Source organism: Diuraphis noxia, unplaced genomic scaffold (genome assembly GCF_037042655.1).
Source record: "Diuraphis noxia isolate RWA-SAM2 unplaced genomic scaffold, SU_Dnox_SAM2 contig0003, whole genome shotgun sequence".
Lineage (NCBI taxonomy): Eukaryota > Metazoa > Arthropoda > Insecta > Hemiptera > Aphididae > Diuraphis > Diuraphis noxia.
This window is the reverse complement of record NW_028301713.1, coordinates 74,670,697-74,690,295: the sequence shown is the minus strand read 5'-3', so window position 1 is coordinate 74,690,295 and position 19,599 is coordinate 74,670,697. Positions and strand designations below refer to the sequence as shown.

The 19,599-nt window shown below is 30.4% G+C and overlaps 2 protein-coding genes across 3 annotated transcripts; one reads left to right on the top strand and one right to left on the bottom strand.

Annotated features, from left to right (window-relative positions):
- Positions 1 to 698: 698 nt before the first annotated feature.
- On the bottom strand, positions 699 to 1,202 carry LOC149057757 (KRAB domain-containing protein 2-like). The gene has a single exon (XM_089223485.1). It carries the CDS (start codon positions 1,200 to 1,202, stop codon positions 699 to 701), a length of 504 nt encoding a protein of 167 aa, XP_089079611.1.
- A 703-nt stretch (positions 1,203 to 1,905) lies between these two features.
- LOC107167949 (ATP-binding cassette sub-family C member 4-like) lies at positions 1,906 to 17,854 on the top strand. 2 transcript variants are annotated; one of them, XM_089224802.1, is made up of 26 exons: positions 1,906 to 2,035; positions 7,864 to 7,947; positions 8,477 to 8,587; positions 8,662 to 8,796; positions 8,928 to 9,129; positions 9,220 to 9,442; positions 9,528 to 9,684; positions 9,766 to 9,904; positions 9,970 to 10,080; positions 10,135 to 10,410; positions 10,477 to 10,641; positions 10,740 to 10,861; positions 11,091 to 11,188; positions 11,268 to 11,353; positions 11,442 to 11,851; positions 11,927 to 12,207; positions 12,271 to 12,350; positions 12,444 to 12,594; positions 12,702 to 12,808; positions 12,892 to 13,015; positions 13,114 to 13,284; positions 13,419 to 13,546; positions 15,857 to 16,102; positions 16,162 to 16,334; positions 16,426 to 16,666; positions 16,755 to 17,854. In XM_089224802.1, exons 2-26 carry the CDS (start codon positions 7,871 to 7,873, stop codon positions 16,818 to 16,820), a joined length of 4,080 nt encoding a protein of 1,359 aa, XP_089080928.1. In that variant the 5' UTR covers positions 1,906 to 2,035; positions 7,864 to 7,870; the 3' UTR covers positions 16,821 to 17,854. The 2 variants fall into 2 exon arrangements, with proteins under 2 accessions (XP_089080928.1, XP_089080930.1); XM_089224804.1 differs by lacking the exon at positions 16,755 to 17,854 and having other exon boundaries at positions 16,509 to 16,660.
- Positions 17,855 to 19,599: the final 1,745 nt, after the last annotated feature.

Below are 19,599 nucleotides of genomic sequence, written 5' to 3'. Positions count from 1 at the left end.
TTTGTTATTAATTATCACTATATCCATTATATTTTATTTTATTACACTTGAATATTTGTGGTTTTAAAATAATAAGAGCTTCGAGTTGACACTATTTTTAAAAGTTATACCTAGGTACCATGCACTTATTCATATCATTATATTATATAACTATGTATTAAAAATAATTATTTACTTCATTGATTAAATTTCACATACCAATATCTTGCATGAAAATTTAAATATCAAAAAAAATATTTATAAGCACAGATAATGTACATAGGTAAAAGTATGATAATAGGTCATAATAGGTCAATACTTATCGTGTTTATCAAATGCCAATCGTAGATTTTTCTTTGAATTAAAAAAAAAACCGGGTAAGTCATGGATGTCACTCTGCTGTATAGTATAGGTTACTGTAATGGGTGGAATTAAATTTGAATCCAATGATATTATATCATTGTATACGAAAAACGATTCTGAGCGGAGACGGTTTATCTTTCTAGGGTATATTATAGATTATTAAAAATTTTCAAATCTTAAGATATAAAAGGAATTTTTTTTATGAATTTCTAGGATAAAATAATTTTCGAATTTTCGTGATTTTTACGTATTTTGTCAAAATTTAAACTTTGAATGCTTATAAAAAAAAATTGTGAGTACAATATATTTCTATTATTTTTCAACTGCTATTGTAAAAATATGTTAGGAGCCTTGTATTAAATTTTCAAGCTTTCTACCCAACAAAGAAAGAACGGGGGTTCTTGATGAGGAAACTGTATGAATTGAGTTAAAGGATTATGTTTTAAATTTTGTAGAAACAGGACAGAGGGAGTTTGGTGGGTAGATTCATTTCGTACATTATTGAGGGTCCATTCGATGTATGGAACATACTGGGGCCATATGGAATGTTTGTGGTGACAATATGTACGGAACATCCTACCTAGCTCTCTCATGACTCGTTCTGCGGGATTAGATTGAGGGTGATAGACGCTTGTATGGGAGACTTGAATATTAAATTTTTTGAGTGAAGTTTGCCAGTATTTGCTAATAAATTGTCGACCGTGGTCAGAAACAATGCTTTTTGGAACTCCATAAGTTGGGAAATAATCTGTGATTAGCTTTTTTATACAAATTTTGGCATTGGCACGCCTTAGGGGATATAGTTTGACAAAACGTGTGAAATTATCCACGAGAACAAAGATATAAGAAAATTGGAACATTCCGGTAGGGAGGGGGCCATAAAAGTCGTTACGTCTTGTCTTTGAGCACCATGATAACGATCCTGTGGTATATATATAAAATGAAAACGTCCCATTATTGTATAATTTATGCATATGACGTTCAAGTTCAACTATTGTTACGAATGACTTCTTTTATAGGCCATTCGTGCATAACTATTGTTATACAAAATATATTTTTTTAAATAATCAAGATGCAATGTAATTATCCCAATTTAGCAACAAATTCGTTAATTGGCTATCATTATTACAATTCACAAAAATATTTTAAGATCATATTTATGCGTGATATAATAAGAGTTAACGAAATAATATGCAACTATCAATTATTATTAGTTTGACTAAAATAAGATTCGTTTAAGGTATATATCTCCATTCATTCAGTATTTGAATAAGCATCCCGATGGCCCGATGGCCCGAAAAAACAAATCATAAATAAATGTTATTATAAAAATTTTAATTTATCGTAATTTATTAAGTATGATAAATAATTTTAATATAATTTCAATTATTAATGATACGATGCTAAGATTTGTTTTTCACATTATTTGACCTAGACCTTATCTGATTATGATTAATATATACATATATTAAACCATTAATAGTTGTATTTAAAAAAGTCCAAATAATCTTTGTAATGTAACAACTTAACATAATAAATCATAAATGATTTTATGATTTATGGCAGTTTATTCCATTAGTGTATGAAGTAAAATATCAGTTCGTGTTTAACTCCTGTTCGAGTGATACGCGTGTTCCGTTATCGCGCCCGTATTTTGATCTTCCGATAAACAACATAGCACGGGACTCAACCGGTAATATGTTTGTATCATATTATTATAAACTGTTCATCTAAAATTAATATTATAATATACACATAACACGTTCAACGGTGAACACTCGTTATGACTTAATGAGTAACAGCCAATCAAACCTACCATATAATATCACCGTGCATAAATACCCCACCAAGTTAACCCTCAACGAAAAACTAATAGTTCCCAACAAAGTAGCGGCGTAGCGCCACAAAATACTAAACCTGCCTTAATATCTCAACAAACTACTAATGAACCCCTCTCATCTGAAGTTTCTAAAGACAACATATAAGTCAAAAGCTTTACGGAAACGAAAGCTAACTCCATAATACCTAAAATAAACCAAGCCAAAGTTATCAACTCACTAATTGATGGTATCAAACAAATTCAATATATTATTGCACTGAATCAAATTACCGAAGAATCAAATATTATCTCTACCTCGAGCATTTCTAATATTAGATTCTGTATTTTCCTCAAAATCAACAAAATATAGTCGACGACTTAATCAATAAGTATTCGGAAATTGTTATAGATAAAATAAGAATCCCAGATACACAAACTAAGAAATCCATCCAAACGCATTATACTGATGAACGTTATCCCGTCATCTCGAGCATCATCATTGATGTGCTTATGAATCTCGATGTAAAAATATCATCACTAATTACTGCGCTTAAGGCCAGCTAGCTTCTAACTAGATATAAATTTACGGACATCACAAGTTTTTTTTAACTAATAAGGCTTCGACAACAAGGTCATTAACCTGCGTTTAGTGTCTTATCAATACCTTTTTATAATTAGAACCATTAGCTATTAATTTTAATTTTAATTATAAAATTTATATGAGCCTCCCTTAAAAAAATATCGAAAATTCACCCCTGTTAATATATTGACATATTGTACAAACATGTTTAATTCTTCGAATTTTTTAAATATTACAATACTTAATAACACTCATTGAAAATTGCTTTTTATTCTTTGAAAATTCTTAGATCGGTCACATTAATTCTTATTCTTTCGTCGTAATAATAGCTGTAGTCAGTGTTGGGACGCCGAACCGTCCACACGTTAATTCCGCGTCACGTTTTATAGCTTTCGATAGCAGTACGAAACGTTTACGCTGCGCTGCTCTTATCTGGTATGTATAGTATCATTTTAATTGGGTCCATAGTACGCTAACACAAACCACTAGCTAGCAATCGCCGCACACGGGCGAAAGCCCGTTAAACTTATATATTCCAAAAATGGATCCAAACTCCAAAGCATCTATAACTAACAATGGTAATCCAGCTAAATTAATTAAACAAAAAGTCCCGCCTCTCGTCATAAAGAAAAATAGACTTCTATCATATCATGACGACTCTAACTCTCCATCACCAAATTCCGACGACGAATTTAGATCGCCAAGAAAAACTGCCAGGGCACGCGACTTTTCACCTTCAAGTTCATCCTTCTTTCCCACTCAAAATCGCTTCTCACCATTAGAAATCGAGAACTCCAATCAAGTTAATCCACCCACAAATTTAACAAACAACAGTGGTCCTGAAAACAACTCCCAAGGTACACAGGCTAAACCCAAAATTCCACCAATTTACGTACACAATATTTCGGATTACGTAAAATTCCATGATGCACTAGACAATATAACAATCGACGATTACTCGATCATCAACACAAAATCTGCCTTAAAATTGAACCTGTGCTCAGTCGACGACTACAGAGCCACAACAAATTATTTAGACGAATCCAAAATTGACTATCACACATTTCAACTTCCCGAAAATAAACAGTTATCTATAATTATCAGAAACCTTCCTGTAAATATTACTGAACAGTGCATTTTCAACGAGCTCATAGAACAAAAATTTGAAGTCACACCGGTTACACGTCTTCAGAACAAATTTAAAAATCCGTTACCCATTGTAGCCGTATTATTGTCGAAACCATCCATAGGTATATACTCTTTAACCAGACTCTTACACTGTGTAGTAGTCGTTGAACCAAGAAGACCATCAAAAGACATCCCGCAATGCACAAACTGCCAACGCTTCGCACATACGAAAAAATTCTGCCATCTACCACCTAGGTGCGTAAAATGCGCAGGTGACCATCACTATAGCCTTTGCCAAAAATCTAACGATACGCCGCCCAAATGTGTTAACTGTAATAGTAACCACCCGGCGAGTTACAGAGGTTGTACTTATTACAAGGATATCTCGAAAAATAAAAATAAAAAAAACGATGGTAAAAATACATCTCGATTACCGCGGAGCAATTTCCAAGCCGAACAAAGTCCACCCGTGTACACGTCAAATAAACCGCAAGATAACGCATTCGCCGATAAGCGTTCGTATGCTTCCGCAACAAAAAACAAATTAAATAACCATCCAAACAAAAACACAGATAATGATTTTATGAATTCACTCTTACCGTTAATTAACGCATTCGTATCGCAATTACTGCAGAAAATAATTGAAAATCTGCCGACCATCATTAACAGTCTACATATAAATCCAAATGAGTCCTCGTAGTACTACTTTACTAAACTGGAACGCCAACGGTCTGAAATCTCATAGAAACGCTCTCCTTGCCTTTCTCAACCATCACAATATTGATATCGCATGTATAACGGAAACACACCTATCAAATACTGATAAACTTAATTTCCCTGGATATAAAATGTACCGGGCTGACCGTGTCACACAAATACGCGCTATGGGTGGAGTAGCTATCTTGGTCCGTAATCAAATTATCCAACAACAAATGCCCACACTAAATCTATTATGTCTAGAAGCCGTAGCTGTGCTAATTAGACTCAATAATCGACCTGTTACTCTTGTTAGTGCTTATCAACCACCCAGCCGTCATATGCATATCTCAGACTATGAACAATTATTGAGTCTTAATAGCTCAATGATAATAGCCGGAGATCTAAACTCCAAACATACAAACTGGGGCTGTCGTGTCACTAACCCGAACGGCCGTAAATTACAATCATTTATAGCCAACACGTCCTATACAGTATCCGCTCCAAGTGAACCTACGTACTTTCCTTCGGACGTAAACCGACTTCCCGATATATTAGACATTTTAATTCTCAAATCAGTTCCATTAAACTGTGTACATGAACCCTTAGCAGAACTCGACTCAGACCATGTGCCGGTAAAAATAACAATAAATTCATCTCCACAAATTTACAGGAAAAACGACTCATTAATAAAAGGCAAACCAGATTGGATCAAATTTTCCAACAGTGTGCATTCAAGTCTATTAATACCTAAAACTATTTCTACGACTCAAATCGCTGAACAAACAGCTGATCACTTCACGGAAGTCGTCACGGTTGCTGCGCGTGCTTGTTCAAACCCTGCATCGACAAACCCACCTAGTTTCGGTATCCTGCCGCCATCCATTTCTTCACTTATACGACGCAAGCATATCATTAGGCGTATTTGGCAAAAACAAAGAAATCCTTCTGTAAAAAAAATTCTAAATAAACTCACTAAAGAAGTTCAAGTGGCCCTTCAAAACTACAGAGTGTCCTCGTATAATAAGTTTTTGTCTAACATGCATCCCGGCGAGTCAAACCTATGGAAAGAAACTAAAAGACTACTCAATCAAGAAATTAACATCATCCCTCCTCTCCGCACTGACTCAAATCTAGTTATAACTGACATAGATAAATGCAACGTGTTCTCAGATATTCTGCATCTCACTTTCTCGCATAACCATTTAGGTAATCTCAACAACGATTCTAGAGTTAAGCTTGCACTGGAGCAACCTGACTACTCAGTTCAAAAATGTATTGGTTACGTAACTCCAAACGAAGTTAAGAAAATTATTAAGAATCTTCCTAATAAAAAAGCACCGGGTCATGACAAGATCACGAATCTCATGTTTAAAAAACTACCTTCAAAAGGATTCGTCCTGCTATCTACCTTATTTAATTCACTATTACGTCTTGGTTACTTCCCTGTTAAATGGAAAATTGCAACGATAATTCTTATAAAGAAACTTGGCAAAGACAAGACCAATCCTGATAGCTACAGGCCTATTAGCCTCCTAACATCCTTATCAAAAATTTTTGAAAAAGTCATACACACCAGGCTCCTTGATTATTTGAATATCACAGACGCTATTCCAAAATTCCAGTTTGGTTTCAAATCCAACCACTCTACCGTTCAACAACTTCTAAGGATCACGGAACACATCAACTCTGCGTTTGAAATGCACTGTCACACTGGCGCAATATTTATTGACATTTCAAAGGCGTTCGACAAAGTGTGGCATGAAGGCCTCCTTTTTAAGCTACGTAACATTAATACTCCAACATATCTTTTTAATATAATTCGCTCTTTCCTCTCAAATAGACAATACTCAGTCAGAATTAACGACAGTGCCTCTAACCTTAAGTCCATCTCTGCTGGTGTTCCTCAAGGTTCCAAACTTGGTCCTATTTTATTCAACCTCTACGTTTCCGACATCCCTCAATCACCACGCACACAAATTGCTCTCTTCGCTGACGATACAACCATCTTCACGGAGTCACGCAACATCGAAGCTATATCCACAAATCTGCAAGATCACTTAAATACCCTTTCACACTGGTGTCAAAACTGGAGGATCAAAATTAACGCCTCGAAGAGCATAGGTGTTATTTTTAGTCTACGTCGCTATACTACTCCCCCCCAATTAAAATTTGATGGTGAAAATATACCGTGGCAACCGACGGTTAAATACCTCGGTGTAACTCTGGACAAACGACTCACGTGGCGGCCCCACATTTCATCCAAAGTCCAGCAAGCATACCAGCGAATCTCAATGCTTTACCCCATCCTGAACAAAAATTCAACTATTCAGAAAAAATGCTCTCTCCTAATTTTTAAACAAATTATACGCCCAATTCTCACCTACGCTTGCCCGGTATGGGGTAATTGTGCATCCTCGCACATAAAAAAAATGCAAACTGTTCAAAATAAAGTCCTCAGAATAATTGCAAATGCTCCGTGGTTTGTCAGAAATGCAAATCTACACAAAGACTTTCAAATTCAAGATATCAAAGCTCATATTAAAACATTAGCAAATAATTTTCACTGCTCTCTTCAAAATTCATCAGGTGCAATTCACTATAACCTACTCACCCACCCAACTCATCGTCGATTAAAACGAGGTCGTCCCCACGACCTTCTACACTAAGCCACCTCCCAACACTCAAATCTTCACCCTTCACATGCACTTCTTCCAGATCACTCTACGACTTCTGTTACTTATAGTTATACTATTGTAAATATGTAAATATCTTATTATTGTAAGCACCTTGTTACTTATGTATATTTTATTACCTATGTAATTTATCCTTAGTACCTTTAAAAATCTTTTAATTATCACGTTATAATGTTAAAAATATTATGTAAACTGTAAATATCCCTAGATTTAGATAGCCTTAGGCTAGGAATGTCTTATGTTAATAAATAAAAAAAAAAAAAAAAAATAATAGCTGTAATACATATTATATTAAAATACTGATACTATACATCTCAAAGTGTCACATAGTTAATTCTCCAGAAATATTGAAAACTTATAAGGAATGTGTTTATGTAAGTAGGTACCTAACTCAACAATTTTTCTTGTATAACCATAATTTCAGTAGGTATCTAAAATAATATTATATTATATAAACTTTAAATATATAATATCTTTTTTATAAGTTGAGAGGATAAAAAAATTACAACTACGAGTATAATGAGAAATCTTTAATTTCGTAATATTGTGGTATTTAATTTCATAAAAATATATATACATAATGCATATTTTTACTATTATAGATTTAACATGGATGCGACGTACAAAGAAAAAAAACAACCCAATCCTCGGTCGGAAGCTAATATTTTTGAGATTATTACATTTAGGTAAACATAGTAAACCATAATACATCTACCACTAATTGTAATTATTTCATCGATCCAAAAAAAAAACAAAGTTTAAAAATATTTGGTCCTCATTAATTGAATATATTAAACATACAAAAATGTGGGCATCAACTAGTTAAAAAGTTAGGCTATAAAGTTAATTTATGTTTAATTTTATTAACTAAATTTTTAATTAATTTTATAGTGAACTTATAAAAACCTAACTTTTGTATGATTATCTGTTGAAATAACTTAGCTTTTTTTCAGTTGATATAAAAATAATACATTAAGGTAATATTATTAAATTTTACAAAAATCGTTTTGAACAAACTTACTTGCCCACCTTTTTACTTACGTATTTTCCACTAATGTAGGTACAATAGGCAGATTAATTGACAAAGATTAGATAATATATTATTATTTGAAAAAAAATTATCATTAAGTTTACTATCTTAATCATTACTAGATATAGTTACGTATATGGTGACTTCGATAGTAATAAACTAATAAAATATGTTACTTTCTTAAGTTGGATTTTAGAAATTGTCAAAAAAGGATTAAAACAAGATTTAGATATAATCGATTTATATAAGATTTTGAATGAAGATTCGTCTGAGTTATTGGGAAACAAATTACACAAGTATTTAATCTATTCTTTGTGTAAATGAAAATATACACTTCATATTGTGTACCTATGTATTCTTTCTATTTTAGACTATGGAATGAAGAATTAATAAACTCAAAGAAAAGAAATCAAAAGCCAAGCTTTTATACTACTCTATTTAAAATGTTTGGACGAAGATTTATGTTTTGTGGAATTTATATAACTATAATGGAAATTATTTTAAGGTAAAATTAAAATCATAATTTTAAATTTATTCATTGCATCAAAATCACAAAAATAAATTTATTTTAATTTTGAACTCTAATTTTGATATTTGACATACAATAATTTTCAATTTTTTTATTTTAAAAAACAGCATAAGCATTTCAACCATTGTTGGAAAAACTGTTGAGCATTTTGAAATGAATTCATCAGTTGGCTATGTCGGAATATATTTATCAATTTGTCTAGTCATAATTTTATTAATAAGGATAATTATTTTTTCTGGTTACGATATGATAAGTTCACATCTAGCTATGAAAATGCGAATAGCAACATCCAATATCATTTACAGGAAGGTATACTACCCATAGTTTGTATTTCTCCTGTTATATTTTAGATATTTTATTACGAATAACAATGTTCGATAATCTAACACGTTATTTAAGGCGCTTCGACTCAAAGTGAATTCTTTGAACCAAACCTCTACCGGCCAAATATTAAACTTAATGTCGAACGACGTAAATCGATTTGACAAATCACTTATATATATACCTTTTTTATGGATTGGTCCTTTAGAAACGGTTGTAGTGACTTATTATTTATGGCAAGAAGTCAGAGTATCATCATTACTTGGTGTAGTCACATTAATAATGTTTATACCATTACAATGTCAGTGAATAATATACAAATAATAATAATAATCATAATCATAAAGATAAATATTTATAAACTATTATTTTAATTGGTCTTTAAGTATGGTTGGGGTCGAAAACATCTGAGATTCGATTAAAAATTTCCAAAAGAACGGACGAAAGAGTTAATCTACTGAATGAAATAATTTTGGGATTACAAGTGATAAAAATGTACACATGGGAACCATTTTTTAACAATCGAACAAAATATTCTAGAAAGTAAGAAATTATTAAAAATAAAATAAATCTGTAGGTATCAATTTAAATGGAAATAACATTATTGTGTGATACCTATTACAGAAAAGAAATGATCAAAATTAAAAAATCATCTTATATCAAAGGAATTTTGTCCTCGTTTTTTTTATTTAACACGAGAATCGCATTATTTGTGACTTTATTTTCATACATATTATTTGGAAATTATATAACCGCATCAAAAGTAATGTATTTTAATATTTTATTAAATTTGTATTATACTTTAATTATTTTCATAATTGGTTTTAGGTATTTGTAATAACTTCGTATTATAACATTTTGCGAAGAGCATTGACAACAACTTTTCCACCGGGCATTGGTTTAACTGCTGAATTATTAGTCTCAATTAAAAGGATCGAGGTGTGCATAATATTTTAATATTTTAATGAAGATAATCGAATGGGAATTTTTTAGGATTTTCTATTGAACGAAGAAAAAGATACACAATGCAACAACCTTATAGAAGCTAAAGATGTTCATGAAAATACTATTATTAATGACAATAGAAAATGGTCATGTAAAATCACTAATGTCAGTGACGATGAAGAGTTTAATAAATTTGGAGTAGCATTTTTTAATGTTACTGCCAAGTGGACAGTCACTCAAACTAATAACACTTTAGAAAATATAAACATAACCGCAACACCTAATCGATTACTTGCAATAATTGGTCCAGTAGGATCTGGAAAAGTATGGTTTAATGTATAACAATGAATTCAAACGATCTATATATTTTTCAATACATATTTTTCATAGAGTTCAATAATACAAGCAATTTTACAAGAATTGCCACTTATGAAAGGAAGTATTTCTGTACGAGGCGTTGTGTCATACGCATCACAAGAACCATGGTTATTTCCAGGTTCTGTTAGACAAAATATTTTATTTGGATCACCAATGGACAATGAACGTTATAAAAATGTAAATTAATTTTATATTTGTATGACTGTTGTTCTACCGATTTAAATAATCAAATGCAAAAAAAATAATTTAACATTACATTATCTCATTTGAAACAGGTTCTACAAGTTTGTGCGTTAAATCCAGACTTGGATAAGTTTCCACACGGCGATAGAACAGTAGTTGGTGAGAAAGGAATTTCTCTTAGCGGTGGTCAAAAATCAAGAGTAAATTTAGCAAGGTATGACAATTGTAAACAAATGTTTACTATAATATAATATCTAACCATGGTGTATGGAAAAAATATTTAATTCGTGCAATCATAAAAGTTAAGTTAAGAGGATAATAAATGGATAGCAGCAATTGTTTTCTGTTCCTTCTAACCACGATTAAATCCATTTTCTCGATGCCGGTTTAACGGTCGTCTCTCAGTTGAATTAATATTAATAAATCGAAATATTCTTTATCAGAGCTATATACAAACAAGCCGATATTTATTTATTGGATGATCCTCTATCAGCGGTTGATACTCGTGTTGGAAAGCATATATTTGAAAAATGCATAACTGGTAATGTTTATCTTAGGATATTCAAATTGCATTTTAAAATTATATGATACTCATTCTTCTATTTTTTTTTATTTTATAGATTATCTTAAAGAAAAGACCTGTATACTCATAACTCATCAGATACAATACTTATTTAACGTTGATCACATTATTATAATGGAGAACGTAATAATTATACTATAAACAAGACTTAACATTTGTGTATTACACATATGTATTTAACAACTAACTGATTTTTTTTTTTTTTTACTAGGCAAAAGTGTTAGCAGAGGGTTCATATCAAGAACTTCAAGAATCATCAAGTTTATGCTTTACGAAAATTCCCGGATATTCCACAGAAACGCCAATTTTAAATACCAATGATGAAAATGTGTTTGGAAAAAACAATACCAATAACGTGGTAAAATATTCTATGCATGATAGTCCACATACATCGATTTTAAATCATGTCACATCGTCTGTCAAAGAAATCAAAACAATTGACGTAAACCACACCGGGCCCGTCGAAATGGTAGAAACACATTCTACTGGAAATGTGGCGTTTAGTGTTTATCTTTCATATATTTTTGCGGGTGGACATTATTGCAAAGTATTAAGTTTATTTTCGGTATGTATACTCACGCAAGTGCTATCGTCGAGTGCAGACTACTGGATAACTCATTGGTAACTTACTTTTAAAACATTAATTAGTTTAATTAGTTAAATAATAATAATTAAAAACATTTGGCTATCGTCTAGGATTTATTTGGAAGAAAAAGTTTTTCGAACTAACAAATCCTTGATTTTGGACAGTACATCCGTACCAAATTCATCTGATGAATTTTCGACATTGTGGACTGCATCAAGACAAACATGTGTTATTGTTTTCGCTGTGCTAACATTCTTGATCATAATATCTGCTTTAGTTCAATCCACTTTACTGGTGTCCTTATGCACTAAAGCGTCCATGAATCTACATAACTGTATGTTTATTTCAATTACACGATCAACAATGGGTTTTTTAAATAAAACTCCATCGGGTAATATAACTCAATTATTTTCTAACTTTAAAATTGAATTTCATTACAACAATTTAATATCAGGGCGAATCCTCAACCGGTTTTCAAAAGATATAGGACTCATTGACGAAATGTTACCTTCCGTGTTAATTGATTGTATACAAGTAAGCATACCTACTCCTTTCATATTAAGACATTATTACCTATTTTATATGCACAGTTTATGTGTGTGTATATGTACTTATGAATTTTATTAGATTGGATCGACGGCATTTGGAATAGTAACATTAGTGGGAATTGTCAATCCTTATCTGGCTTTACCAACATTTGTCTTACTAATATTATTTTTAAAAATGAGAAAAATTTTTATGACAACAACTCGTAATGTCAAACGGCTAGAAGGTGTTAGTGAGTACCTATTAAATTAATTGTATTATAATTTATATAATAATATAATATTAATTATATTTAATTATTAATTTTTGATTGTTTAAATGTATTTAATATTAAATTAGCACGAAGTCCTGTATACACTCACGTGAATTCATCACTTCAAGGACTGGCAACAATAAGAGCGTTTAATGTTGAACAAATTCTAATCCAAGAGTTTACCAGCCATCAAGTGAGTGGATGAATTTAACTAAATTGATCAGCAAATACTTTTATTAATAGTATGCTGCAGATAATATTCAATAATGTTTCCAGGATTTACATTCATCAGCTTGGTATATGTTTATCACTTTAAGTCGAGCGTTTGGTTTTTGGTTGAATATATCTTGCATGTTCTACATAAGTTTTATAATATTTTCTTTTATATTGTTTAGTGATGGTAAATATATATGATTCAAATATTAAATTAGTATATTATTACATTTGATAACGATAATTTTTTGAAATATTACTCCTGTCTTATAACATGAATTTCAGTTACAAATAGGAGGTATGTTGGTTTAGCCATAACACAATCCATTGTATTGTCCACTATGTTCCAATGGATAATGAGACATTCTGCAGACTTAGAAAACCAAATGACGTCAGTAGAAAGAGTTCTAGAATACATAGATATTCCACAGGAATCGGCACTTGAAAAAAAACCTGGTAAGAACTGTTTAACTATACCATATACCAATATACAATTTTTATACAATACATCTACCACTGTAGCTACTGGTGACAAAAAACTAAATAAATTTGTTTTTAAAATTCATAAAAAGTAATAATTTATCTTTTAGAGAAGTTGTCACCAGCTGACTGGCCCAGCACAGGTCAAATTATTTTCAAACAACTTTATCTACGTTATGACTTGGACACACCATTTGTTTTAAAAAATCTCAATATCAACATTGAAGCTGCGGAAAAAGTAATATTATTATTAGTTTAGTACTTTTACAGTGAATAATTTCACACATAATTATATAGCTATTTGGCTAATAGTTGGACTATAAATATTGTTTTTATTCAGTTTTATCAGATCATTTTATACATAATAAACTAAATAAACTATAAAGTAGGCGTGAATTTATTTACTTATAAGTTATAAGTATAGTCTAGATTCTGTTTTAACACCTAAATTAATATGATGCTAATACTCACCAAATAATATGCAAATATTTTCTACTTATATTCTTTTAAAAATTATAAAATTATACAAAAATAATCAATAAGACTACGTAGGTACAATAAATACGTATATTAATAATATTTATAATTTAATTGTATTTAATAGGTACGCTCAACAATATTATTCACAAATGATAATATAATGTATAGAAATACTCTTTAATAAATGTTAAGACTTGTGGAACTGAACTCTAAATTAGCCATGTACCTAATTACCGAATGCCTCCAATACGCAGATGAACAAAGAAATTTCGAAATACCCAACACACTATATGTAGATGCAGCCCTCGAACCCGACGCAACTACCATCACACAAATCCTTAAATTCCTAAGCAAAACAACTCTGTATAATAAATTTAAATCTAAAAAAAAAAAATGTATTTATAAATAACTGTAACTAATGGCCTTTGTCACCGATGTTTATAAGAACAATAAAAAACAAAAATGTTTAGAAGTACGTAATAATGAAGCTTTTTAAATATTTTATACAAATATAACTTACTCGCCGAATTAAGTAACAATAATTTTTCAAACTAGCTTTAAATGTATAGCTTAGTTATTTTTAGAACTTATAAAATCGCTATGCATAATTGAAAACAAAAATCTAAAAATGCATATCATCTAGGTCCTTCGAATTAGCTATCAAAATAATATCTACATTGTACAATTATACGTATTATTATTTTATGTCTTTCAATTGTTATTTAGGCAAATAATTTGCAAATTGCAAATCAGAAATTAATTTGTTTGTTTTAATTTGATATTCATTATTTGATAGAACTTAAATACCCATATAACATGATGATAAATTGATAAACTATAAGATAGGTAGGTTGGTAGGTATATTAAGAGGTTGTCACACCTGCATATATTGTTCTCGTCTTACACATGTATAACATACCAAGTTATTATTCACCAGTTTCAATAGTATGTTGTTAGTTTGTATTTGATATTATAGAGTGAATTGGCCTATTATAAAATTTAGAGGAAAGATCATTATCTAAAGCCCCCCTTAGGCTTTTATTTCTACTTTTTTTTTTTAAGTAAATTAATATAATTTTAAAATGTACAGCAACACACTATAAAAAATTGCACTCCAAAACAAATAATCATCCAAGCCCGCTAATTTCTAACGTCTCCTCCAAGACTCTCCCGGATAACCCTCCCCGTCGACTAAAACGTAATTGGCCTCGTGATTTACTTCGCTAAATAATAAAAATAAAAAAATAAATAAAATAAAATAATAACCAGTTTGAAGTAGTGTCAATGGACGCTCCCTTCAGTCAAGCCTCCTAACCTTGTAAATAAAAAAAAAATCTCACATTTACTTATTGTTTTATTTTTATTACAGATTGTAAATTTATATTATATTAAATAAAAAAAATTTAAAAAAATGTACAGTTTCAAAAAGGTTTTAAATTACTTAAAAATAATAATATCAGTAAAATCCTGAGTAGGTATAATAATCATTAATCTAGTAGTAGATATAATAGATAATCTTTCCTATAAATTGTATAATAGGTTTATTCACTCAAATATTAAAACAAATAGTACACTATTGGAACTAGTGAACAAAAATTTGGCATGTCGTAGCCTCGTATGTGTGTAAAACGGAGACAACACATGAGAGTGCACCGTCTTCTTAATCCAATTAAATTGTTAAATTGTTAGCTGTTATTTATAACATTTACAATAACTTAATTTGACTAAATTTACTTGTAATAAATCATTATATAGACAACACAATTCATGAAAAATGTATTAGAAGACTATAAAATTATTTCAAACTACTATACTCAGTGAGAAGTGTGAATCAATATATCAATTATCATATATTAATTATATTCATCATTTCGTTTTAGTCATAATAACTTAACTATATATCTATGTACACTACTAAGTGCCTATATATATAGTATATATTAATGATAACTGATAATTGTATACCTATTACATAGTTCGTAAGTAGAAACATCTAAACATCAACAATACTTGGTTATTAATGCATTATAAATTACAATAAAAAATATAAGTATTTGTGTTTCATTAGATTGGAATCGTTGGAAGAACTGGTGCAGGAAAATCATCTTTGATAGCAGCATTATTTAGGTTAGCTATTAACGAGGGTAACATAATTATTGATGATATAGAGATACATGAACTGGGATTACATGACTTGCGATCAAAAATGTCCATCATACCTCAAGAACCAGTTTTGTTTTCAGGAACATTAAAAAACAATTTAGATCCATTTAATGAATACCAAGATAATGTTCTTTGGAAAGCTTTAGAGGAAGTAAAATTTTAATTTTTTACTAATAGTTTATATATTAATACTTAAATAATATTTTTTAGGTGGAACTCAAAGACGTTGTAAATGATTTATCAGATGGTTTAAACTCGAAAATATCTGAAGGTGGATCAAATTTCAGTGTTGGTCAAAGACAATTAATATGTTTGGCTAGAGCAATTATACAAAATAACAAAATTCTTGTGTTAGACGAAGCCACTGCAAACGTTGATCTACAGTAAATAATTAAAATCTTAAAATATGATTTGCAAATTATTTACAAATATCAAAGACCAAAGTTATGTTCCTAATTTATTTATTTATTACAGGACTGACTCTTTGATTCAAAATACTATTAAAAAAAAATTTTATAAGTGTACGGTATTAACGATTGCACATCGTTTGAACACAGTGATGGATTCTGATAAAATACTTGTAATTGACGCTGGTACAGTAGTTGAATTTGACCATCCCTATAATTTATTGAAAAATAAAGATGGATTTTTGTACAAAATGGTAGAACAAACTGGGCAAATCAATGCTCAATCATTATATAGTTTAGCTTATGAGGTAATTGTTGTTCTTATATTCATTTTCACTCAAAAATTTAACTATTATTTCATTCTATAAATTCATTTTTTTTTTCTAATTTATAAAGAGTTTCAATAAAGAACAAATGCCAAGTGAACATCGATTGTCAAGTATTAATGAGGATGAATACTAAATCACATCATAAGTATACAGTTAATTAGGGCTATAGGCACAATTAGGAAAAATTTTCTGTTTGGTCTCAAATTGTATCAGCCGTATACAAACCCTGATAATTGATAGTTTAATCTAAAATTTTCTTATCCTGTGCTAAAATATGATTCCAAGCACCTCCCTCTTAATTTCGCCTATGATTAGGATAATAGTTATTAATGTATGAATAAAGTATAATCAAATAGATATTACCATTGATTATAGAATAATTATTCAATAATCAATGGTATTAGGTAACTACCTAGATAATAATATTGCATTATACACTATATACAATAAAAATAATAATCATATAAAACCTGGTGTCTATTAGTTATGTACTTATTTAAAACTTCACTAAAAAGGATTTTATTTTCGTACCTATGTATCTTATAATATAAGAATAGGAAGAAAAAGACAGTTCTGGAGCTCCTCCCCCTTAAATTTTACATGTAAAAGCATAGGCTCCTCTGTATAGGCAATTCGTAGTACACTCTCCTCCCAAGCTCCTCCGAAACCGACAATAATATTAAACAATATAGGCAACCCGCAACACACATAAACTCATCACACGCCGCCAGATCCGACACGTAACCAACACATATTTTACCCCTTCCCATTTAAATACATTACCTCCCCTTTTATTTCCCCTTATGAAAGAAATTTTTTTTTAAATATAATATTCTGGTATACAATTTTATTGATCCGTTGTGGTATTTTACGTATTAAAATATACATGATACCATATATAGTACACATTAGTTTTCCATTTAGTACATTATAGGTAGTTATTAGTTTATTACCAGTCATTTGTTCGTTTATAGTAGGTACACACTACACACACACAAATTCGCACATAGTTTCAAGTACACATGTAGCGTCCCAGCATACAGGAGGACAAACAACTGGTGTTGAGGTAGATGGATTGAGTGAAATAAGTATAACAACTCGATTTGTGATTAGTTATTATATATTTATTTGATTATGTTATGTAATAAAACACTTTACTGCACAAAATGATTTAATTCAAAATATTCTAAGTCCAAATGATTAATTTAGAACGGTGTCTGGCGTGAAGGTGCTTGCACTGACTCTGGTGGCTCACGTCTGATGTCGGTCTATTCGGGGCTCTACTCCTACTCTCTGCGTTTTCTCTCCTATCGATAAGATGAGTATGTGTCCATTGTCGAATCGTACAAATGTGTACGGGCGTATCGCCAGGATATCGATCGGTCACATCCTGTTATTCGTGACACACGTAATCTCCATAAACCGATGCCCCCATTATTGTTATTATTACTATTATTATTAAATTAAGTACTACCATCATTACTGGCGTACTCGACCGATGCCCCTAGCCCCTATTACGTTATCTCATAGTTTAGCAACTATATGCCCCAGGTACATGCATATATAGTGATCTAGCGGGACGTCAGTACATAGCACACACATTCCATTCTATACCTAACACCTTTTCTCGCGCCTTTACCTCATTATCCGTCTGTACGACTACACACCTATAGGGCTATAGAGACATGTCCGAACATATCCGAGACATGTCCGAGTATTATCGATGATCACCATACAAAAAGTAGTGCATTAAGTAAATCGATGTCACTAGTCAGTCCGTGTATTGCCGTCTATGTGTCTTGTGTTTTTAAAGTGTTTACAAATATTTTATTTTTCTTAAGAAAGCACCGTAGTTTGCTTTTTCTACCGATGGTTATAATATTGTGCTAATAAATCACTTAGATAAATTAATTTCAAACGGTCATCTAAAGTACAGTATATTTTATTATATTTCATTACTCATCTATTCGTTGAAGTGTTAAGTCTTGTTTCGCGAGTTCAACTAGTGTTTTAAACGCAATCATGTTTTCGTGTAATATATGTGATAAAACATTTACATTGATTAAAAACCTACACAGACATGCAAAGTCACATAATGTATCCATTAAAATCGTATGCAGTATATGCTCAGAAATATTTACGCGAAGAGATAACCTCATCAGACATAGCAAAGAAAAACATCGCAAGTATTATTTTTTCCCAATATAAAAATGTATAAGATAAAATATATTAAATTAATAATAATATTTTCAGATTCAAATATTATAATCCAACAACAACCAAACATAAGCAAGCGAGAAATTCAAGATTTAATTTTTTTTCTGTCGTGTACTATTTTTTTCAATGTCATATCGCTGAATACAATACTACATACGTCTATTCGTTTTACTAGCCTTTATCTTATATAGCCACTACTATGAGCATCTGTAATATAGACGAGCTTTATTATTGCAAAGGCAGAATATAAACGAATGAGATTTATAATTCATCATCTCGTAGTCGTTACAAGCGTGATATAAATGGTATAATATACTTACAACCAAAGGTGAGCATAGACTAGTTAAAAGGTAAAATCTAAGTTGACAATTTTAATTTTTCAATCTTATTAAATAAAAAAAAAGATTGAAAATATAACTAAAATTTTTAATTTTAACATTTAAGGCTTTAAAATATAATTCAAGGTTTATATAATGAATTTATATTTAATTTCTATTAATTTTAAATAAAATGTTTAACATTCTTTTCTAAATATTTAAGACATGTGTTATCAGTAGGGTTTAGCTTTTAAAGCACTAAATATAACTAAAATATGCACTGTAAAACGCCCTAAAGACATTAAAACAATTAAAAATAAAGACAAATTAAAAAACAAAAAAATGTAAAAAGTACGACAAAATATTCTAGAAAATATA

What these genes read in the sequence shown, in the direction of transcription:
- LOC107167949 (XM_089224802.1), top strand. Translation starts at nt 7,871, where the DNA reads ATGGATGCGACGTACAAAGAAAAAAAACAACCCAATCCTCGGTCGGAA. An exon ending in TTTGAGATTATTACATTTAG is followed by an intron (nt 7,948 to 8,476) that starts GTAAACATAGTA and finishes TACTTTCTTAAG; the next exon opens with TTGGATTTTAGAAATTGTCA. An exon ending in ATTTGAAAAATGCATAACTG is followed by an intron (nt 11,189 to 11,267) that starts GTAATGTTTATC and finishes TTTATTTTATAG; the next exon opens with ATTATCTTAAAGAAAAGACC.
- LOC149057757 (XM_089223485.1), bottom strand. Translation starts at nt 1,202, where the DNA reads ATGTTCCAATTTTCTTATATCTTTGTTCTCGTGGATAATTTCACACGT.